The sequence below is a fragment of the Lactuca saligna genome, chromosome 3, assembly GCF_052625555.1.
Source record: "Lactuca saligna cultivar CGN05327 chromosome 3, ASM5262555v1, whole genome shotgun sequence".
NCBI lineage: Eukaryota > Viridiplantae > Streptophyta > Magnoliopsida > Asterales > Asteraceae > Lactuca > Lactuca saligna.
Window position 1 is genome coordinate 82,446,712 of NC_136419.1, and position 8,581 is coordinate 82,455,292.

Here is an 8,581-nt window from a genome sequence, read left to right on the forward strand (position 1 = left end):
ACGATGCAAATGCACATATGTAGGTGTGTATATACAAAATTTTGTATTTCCAGGTGTTATGGTATTGTGAACCTCTTATGTTATTCGATGTACTATATGGAAGATGATTATCTTTAATATCTATTTTTGCTTATTCCTTTTTTTCACAATATTTAGATTGTAATCTTTAGATGTCTTAGGGTTTCTTATCTATGGATGGATTCAAATTTGTATCTTTTAGGTTTCCTTAGCTAACATATTATGTTTAGTAATAAGAAAGCCATTGTTAAGGTGATTATGCAATCATTCGTTCGGTTAATTGGAAAATTTGAATTAGTTGGTCCTATTGAGTGCTTATATTTCCGTTAATGTAGATGGGGTTTAAGTAGTTTGTGTTATGTGGTACAATAGCTAGGGGTGATAACTAGATGAGTATTAGTGATTCTGATCCCATACTTGATTATGAAAATATATCTCAAACCAGGTCCAGTTTATTCGGATACCCAATTAGATACCTATGAGTTATACCCTTGGGTATCCTATTTATGATATTAATTGGTTAAAACTATCCATTGAAATTTCATTACCTAAAACAACCTGATCATAATCCACATTTAAAAAATGAACTCGATGTTATAATAATTCATGTTTCTAGCAACATCAACAAAGTTTAATCTCTATCAAATGCTATATAAATATAATCATCAACACATATAATATTAAAATTTCATGATAATCTAATGAAGACCACACATAAAAATTAAAATGAATATCAATATTTTTTGTAAGAAGTAAGTAAATGATATATATTAAAAAAATATAAGTATTATAAAAGTATAAATAGTTCATAAATAAATACAGTGTGAAGTAGCGGCTAGAACATGAAATGCAATAATCTCTAAGCTTGATATTGATTGGTTGGAACTTAATTGAGTTTTAGGATTGTTTCTTTAAAATGACAATAGTAAGATGTCGTCAATGAAGAAATAGTGGCTAATGCGAGTCTTTGTACCATAATATGGTACATTTGGAGGTTTAGAAATGGAGTACGGTGATCAAACGGGGCAAGTTAAAGATGAGTGAAGTGGTTGACTCTATTAAAGAGTATTCGTTTTTGTTGTTTGCAGATAAGAATTATAGATGTTCATTTAGTTGGTTAAAATGTACTCAAAATCCTCTAAATTTTTTGTAATTGTTTTTCTAACTCTTCGCTAGTTTTTATTTTCAATATATATGGTTGACTGTTTAAAAAAAATCAGCTATAAATAAATAAGACCGGTTATAAAAACGAGCTTAAAATCCTATGATTTATTATATTTTAGACCTAGTTTTCAAAATAGATAGTTTGAATATATATGTTTTGAAATAGGAGATCCTTCTGATTCTCTATCTAAAATCGGTTATTATGTTATATTTATTAATTAGGTGTAAACCAGTGTATCATACGTGTTAATTAAAAAAAATATATTAAAATGTAAATAAAAGTATTTTTTAAAATAAAATTTTAAAATAAAGAATAAAGAAACATATTAATTGGAATTTAGTATAATATTTAGTACATGTATATAATACTTTACATATATAACTATAAATATTATGTGGCTTTTTAATTTTAAAAATTAAAAAGAACTATAAAGTAACATGTGAATATTATTTATTTAAAATTTATCATAAAATAATAAATATTAAAACTTATTAGAGATTAAAATTTGCTAAAATTATCTTTATTTATTATAGGAGATTAAAAGTGATTACATTCAATGATTATTACGTATCAACTATTGTAAAAAATGAAAAGGCCACTTCTACTGCGTGAAAATGATAGCAAACAGAAAAAGACTTTACCACATTTGTTGTGATTAAACAAGTAAAGAAACCCACATAAAGCAGTTTCGAATAATCATTAAATTTATGCCAATTCTAACTTGGACATAAGGTTTTCCACTGCTAGCTGCTTGTGGGGCAATATTTCATGATTTGCTTCTCTCATTCTCTTTGTTTTTTTATTCAGATATGTTTAAATCAAATAAAACTCATCCTTATAGCGTTGATATGACCAAATTTTATGTCATAGCTCTAAATCTTATGAGGTGTGACATATGAACCCCACGAATTCATACATACATGTAATCATATATAGGCCTCTCATGTATAAGCATACACCGCTCTCTAATATTTGATTTTAGTTTATGTCACAAAATTTCAAAAAGATGATTTTCTTACGCCAGATATGATTTGTTCATAATTTAGGAAAATACATAAATTAATGTTTTTTTTATATGTTCATACACATAAGAATAATTTAAAGTAATAAATAAATTACAATAAACAAACGTCACTTTTATAAACATGTAGAAGTAATAAAAAAAGTTGTTCCATATTATATGTAAAATTATATTGGTGGGAAATTGGAAAAAGAAGAAAGTTAACACTTAACTTCAAAGTGTGATGATTTTTTTTTTTTTTTGGTTATATCAGCGTTATTTGTAAGATATTTTCCGTCTGTTCTAATTATTTCAAGCCGTTATCTAACCGAATGGGTTTGCTCATTATTCCACGATCAGTTTGCTTATTATTCCACATCTATATGGCTTGGTCTTCGGTTATCATAATTGTTTATAACGTGTGAAATGAGATTGGCGAAAATAATATGCTAGTGTCATTTGGAATTGTACATGTATATTCTTAATCTTGTATGCTTAAGATAAATAAATAAGATAGGCATACTACATATACCTTTATGATAGGATCATATATAATTACATTTCTGGTCCAACTTCAAGCAATGCTTAATTAGCTTTTGTATAAATACCAACTACCAAGCCCTAAGCACATAAAAATATAGACCCACAAATCTCTCTCTCTCTCTCTCTCTCTCTCTCTCTCTCTCTCTCTCTCTCTCTCTCTCTCTCTCTCTCTCTCTCTCTCTCTCTCTCTCTCTCTCTCTCTCGTGTGGTTGTGAAAATCTTCTTTCTGGAAGCGATTAACGAAAAAAATGGGAGCACTTGATTACCTCTCCAACTTTTGCACAGTCAGAAGCACCAGCATCAGAGGCAGAAGAAAACCTATGCAGGCACACACTCTCTCTCTCTCTCTCTCTCTCTCTCTCTCTCTCTCTCTCTCTCTCTCTCTCTCTCTCTCTCTCTCTCTCTCTCTCTCTCTCTCTTAAATTTCAATCTGACAAGCAAAATATGGATTGTGGTTTCCTTACCAGACAGTTGAAATCAAAGTCAAAATGGACTGTGATGGATGTGAAAGAAGAGTGAAGAATGCTGTTAAGAACATGAAAGGTATACATTCATCCACTCTGTCTCTCTATCTTTCTGTAGATCTGCTTTTCTAAGTGCTTTGATTTAATATTTTATAAGGTGTCAAGACTGTGGATGTTAACAGAAAGCAAAGCCGAGTAACAGTTAGCGGATATGTGGAGCCAAACAAGGTGTTAAAGAGAGTAAAGAGCACAGGAAAAAGAGCCGAATTCTGGCCCTACATACCTTACAACTTGGTCAGTTATCCTTACGTTAATCAAGCCTACGACAAACGAGCTCCCGCTGGTTTTGTCAAGAATGTTGTTCAGGCTGTCTCAGCCCCAAATTCTACGGATGAGCGAATGACATATCTCTTTAGTGACGATAACCCTAATGCTTGTTCAATCATGTGATACATATACTTACTATATTTAGTATAATTATGTTCAATCTTTCTTTACTTGGTTGTTTGCTTTTGGCGTTATAAGTAGTAGCAATATGATGTGGTGAATTGTACGTTTAGATACAGTTTGTCATGCCTCGTAATCGAGATATAGTTTTTGTATCTGAGAGGCTCATGCAATCGAAATTACGAATAATATGATGACATATTATGTAACTTCCCCTGCTATATATATTTCATCATTTGTACTTAATATCTTTTTAATTAGTCGAGTGTTATTTCTTTAAAAAGATGAAAGGTATTTTGAAAACCATTACTCAGAGAGCTCGATCCGAAAAGTAAAAATGTGTTAAACGACTAAGATTTTATTACAAGTCTTGAATACGGTTAATATATTTATGTAAAAGGAGTACAATATTCGTGAAAGAGTAAAGGAGGGCATACAGATAGGCAGGAAGCAACGCTGACGATAACTTTTTATACTGCTTATTCGTTCGGCAAAGAACCTAAAGCATCTACATGTACAATTTTAAAGCTCTTATCATAATAAATAAATGTATCTCTTGTTTATTATTACTTTTAAGTTAAAATTCCACCATATATATATACATGCAATGATGCAACCTAATCCACATATATATATATATATATATATATATATATATATATATATATATATATATATATATATATATATATATATATATATATATTTATGTCCAAAACGATTGGCAATTGACTTTTTGGTATCTAACGAGTAATCTCTGGGCCTAAAATGATCAAAAACTATTTTTGTCATGTGAAAAGATTATAGCTACGTTTAAGTTTTAACTGTGAGATAAATAAAATGAAAAAAAGAAAACTTCGAACATATTGGAAAAAGAGGAGAGAATCGATGTCAAGTTTACGTCTAGACGTACGAAGTTTGAATCTTATAAAGTCAAAAACGAAACATATTCTTGAATGATGGGTATTGCGTATCTTAATGATGTATACTAGCTCTTCATTCATACCCATTCTTTTTTCTAGAAACATCAAGTTTTCGGTCTTACTATTCTTATCAAGAAACTTTAGAGATTCTTTCAAGCATTCTGCTTTACTTTATTTCACCATCACATTTGAGTTTGTTCGTTTGGTTATCAAGCCATTCGATGTTAAGATCACAAATTTCATCCTACGCTATATATGCATTCAATGTTTTGTACTTGTCCATTAATGACATAAACATGTGTTCATCTAGGTGGATTTCATGTAATGGCTACACAATATTCTTCTCAATAAATCCTTGAGTGCACAAATATACCCTTATGTGACACCAACTTTGAAATGATTCTACAAAATAGAAATAGAAGAAAGAATGAAGGGTTTGTAAAAGGTCAAATCGGCATATAAGTGTTCAAAAGCGAAACATGATTTTTGTAAAGCTAAGTTTTTGTTAGGAAGAATGGATTCTTGGTTGCCACAACAATATGCTTGTAGAACGTTCAGCCATAAAGCAAGATTATCGTTTCACTGTCTCATTAACTTGTTAAATGAATATAATTTATCTCAAATAACTACAATCTAAAAAAATAGTGGTAATTGGTAAAGTTGGAAAAGTCAAATGCAAGAGATAATTAGCCTTAGGACACTACTAGTTAAAAGAGATTTAATGACATACGAAAACATACACAAATTTTATGATAGGCAAAATAGTCAGTCATACATATTATGTCATCGTTTGTGTATTAGTAATCGTTTACGACATACAAAAATGTATGTCGTAATCGTAAACTGAAATAAAATGAAACAACATTCAATCTTTTCAATTATGTTGGTTGTCTTTTTATTGTTGTTTTATATTTGCTTCTTATATACAAATATTTCGTCTCCTTTCGAAACAAGTATATTAGAATGGGTGATTTATGGTTTGATTTAGTTTTTCCTCTCACCCTTGTCGCTTTCGTCTCCCTCCTCCGCCACATATGTCGTTCACCACCACCATTAACATGGCCTGTTGACATTACTACAAATCAATAAATAGAAAACGTACTTTATGAGGAAATTCACACATAGAGTATGTTTGGAAATAAAGATCTGTGCTTTATTTGGGCTTTTCCCATCGATTCCTTGCTCCTCTTTTTCTCGTTGTCACTCCTCTTATCCTCCTCTTCTGAGTTGATTTTTTAATACTTTCAATGTGTTCTTGAAGAATATTTTGGTTCAACTCTAACCTATTCTTGCAAATGCCTTTTTATATTCGGGTAATCACATGCTTTGAATAATCTTTTAAATTCCCTTTACATTTGTACTTCTTTGAATAATATGGTTTTGTTAATTTATGCAACCATGAACATCCTGGAAGAAATTACTTACTATGTTAACCTAAAGACAACCATGATCTTGATTTTCCTGAGCATTACTTATAATGCTTCGTTCTTGTCATTGCCATTATTTGTGTCTTTATAATTCATTAAAGAACAATCCTCCAAGTACATTCATTGTTGATTAAACCAAAAGCACACAAGACATATTATTTACGTGGTTCGGTATTCAATGGGATTAGTGAAAAGTCTAGTTTCCATTAGCAGATTATCATAGGGACTTATAAGTTAAAGTATTATAGGTTGATACTCATTCAACGCGTTACCCATAAGTTAGATCATCAGTAAGATCACCCATATATCTGTCAATAGTTTAGTTCCACGTAATTTTCACACTATATTATGCACTCCAGTATATATCCTCTATATATTAGGATATAGTTACGTTGTAGTATGCCACTAGGCTAGTTCTGTTAGTTGTTGATATTATTGGATTATTGCTTCTTGTACTATATCTATATATATATATATATATATATATATATATATATATATATATATTCACACAAACACACACACACATACACACACACACACACATATATATATATATATATATATATAGAGAGAGAGAGAGAGAGAGAGTCAAGATCAAATAAGAAGGAAATTTTTGGTAGGAAGGTAAGAAGTTTTTTTTCTACATATTTTTTTCGCGAACAAACAAAATGAATCATTAGATGATTCATTTGTAAGATGTTTCACAAGAAAACATTCTCAAAAAAACATCTCGATGATTCATTTATATAATGATTTTGTTGTTATTCACTAAAATTGTCATAAAAGTGAATTTTTTTCTTAATTTACTTAAAAGTGAATCATATAGATGTTTTTTTGAGAATTTTTTCTTGTGAATCATCTTACAAATGAATCATCTAGTGATTCATTTTTTTTTTCGTCAAAAAAATATGTAGAAAAAAAACTTCTTACCTTCCTACTAAAAAAAATTTCTTACCGGATCTATATCCTATATATATATACATATGTATATATATATATATATATATATATATATATATATATATATATATATATATATATATATATATAATATACTATGCGCGGAGTTGAGGGCGGACTTGCCTCATGCTGAAGGACAATATAATCGGGAATACTAGCTTTATATTGAAGGCCAAGGTGCGGTTTATCTTTACGTTGTACAAATAAAAAAGTGGGGAGCCACTTCGTTGTGAAGACCAAGGGCGGACCAGATTTATTGTAACATACTGATTCATGAAGTTTTTAATTTTGAGATTTTCTAAAATAAATGGATCAAGTATAGGTGTTGTGCTTCATGGGAATGGGATTTAGACCTCATTTGATGATGATATTGTTGGATAAGTGACCAAAGCCTTGGTTTGTGTCTTGCTGTCAAAGGGTAAAATGGGAAAAGTGATGTTTCAGACTTCTTCCATGAATTAAGGATTTTAGTTCCTTGTGTTTTAAGTCAAACATAGTTAGATAGGGTTGTGGGGATCATCTATACATTTGTGTGCATATAAAGAACACCGAAAATGAAGTTGAAACAAAGAAGTTATGATTGTTTGAAGTTGAAGGGAAATTTGGTGAAAATCCATTCTCATGGGGTGAGAAGTAATTCTCACGACGTGAGATTCCTCACGAGGTGGGAATATATTCACACAACGTGAGAACTGTGCAACACAAATCCCATGAAAATTTTAGGGTTTTCAAAATATTTAACGGTAAGCATTCATGTTTTAGGGTATTTTCTTAGTCTCCATCATATCTAGAACCTCTTGGGAGAAACCCTAGCCTCTATTTTCAAGATTTGAGCCTCGCATCTCCTCTCTTATCCATTTTAGGAGTTTTTGGTGGTTTTGGAGCAATTTTTTCATGCAAGATTGATATTTTAAGCTTGACAATTGAAGATCTCAACTTTCATGTACCTTTTAGACCTTTGTAAGCTATAAAGTTCCAAGATTTATTGCATTTCATCTTTGGATTTAAGTGTATCTGGTGTTTGGTCCATTTTAATGATGTTTTAGTGAGAGTTGGGAATAGATTTTGAAACTTTATTACTCTTCAAGGCCCCAATAACATTTTTATGTTTCAGATATGGACTCCAACACCTTTTGATCGGTTTAGTATGTTTTCTTGGACCTAATGGACTAGTAAAGTTTTGAACTTTTGCCTTCCCTTTCAGCCATGCAAGTTATTTTGGTCATTTAGGCCATTTTGGTGTTTCAAAGTTTTGATCTTGAAATATTGAGACATTATTATGGATAAAGTTGGAAACTTTATCCACCTAAACATCATGTTGATTCAGATCTGAAGGTTAGAGTCTTGGACTTAATGGATTTAGCTAAGAAAGATGCATTCTTTATCCCTTTGAGATTTAGAAACTATATATTTGTTGTTTGGGCCATCCTAATGGATAAAGTTAGAACTTTATCCATTATGAGGCTATTTGGGGATCTAGATCTTAGGTTATGGGCCTTGTTCTGAAGAGATTAAGCACTTAATGAAGATTTTGTTCTTCTGACCAAAAATTACAATGTCACATAGGATGTGTCACGACGTGATGGTGTCTAGGTCGCGATTGTTTTGTCATTTTATTCTCACAACATGGC

At 30.6% G+C, this 8,581-nt stretch overlaps 1 protein-coding gene across 1 annotated transcript; it reads left to right on the forward strand.

Annotated features, from left to right (window-relative positions):
- The first annotated feature begins 2,822 nt into the window (after positions 1–2,822).
- On the forward strand, positions 2,823–3,883 carry LOC145036964 (heavy metal-associated isoprenylated plant protein 21-like). The gene is made up of 3 exons (XM_078985499.1): positions 2,823–3,052; positions 3,194–3,269; positions 3,348–3,883. The coding sequence occupies exons 1-3, from the start codon at positions 2,975–2,977 to the stop codon at positions 3,638–3,640; spliced, it is 447 nt and encodes a 148-aa protein (XP_078841625.1). The 5' UTR covers positions 2,823–2,974; the 3' UTR covers positions 3,641–3,883.
- The last annotated feature ends 4,698 nt before the right edge of the window (positions 3,884–8,581 follow it).

Coding starts and splice junctions, on each gene's coding strand:
- LOC145036964 (XM_078985499.1), top strand. CDS start 2,975: ATGGGAGCACTTGATTACCTCTCCAACTTTTGCACAGTCAGAAGCACC. Junction 3,053..3,193: donor GCAGAAGAAAACCTATGCAG/GCACACACTCTC, acceptor TTTCCTTACCAG/ACAGTTGAAATCAAAGTCAA. Junction 3,270..3,347: donor TGCTGTTAAGAACATGAAAG/GTATACATTCAT, acceptor ATATTTTATAAG/GTGTCAAGACTGTGGATGTT.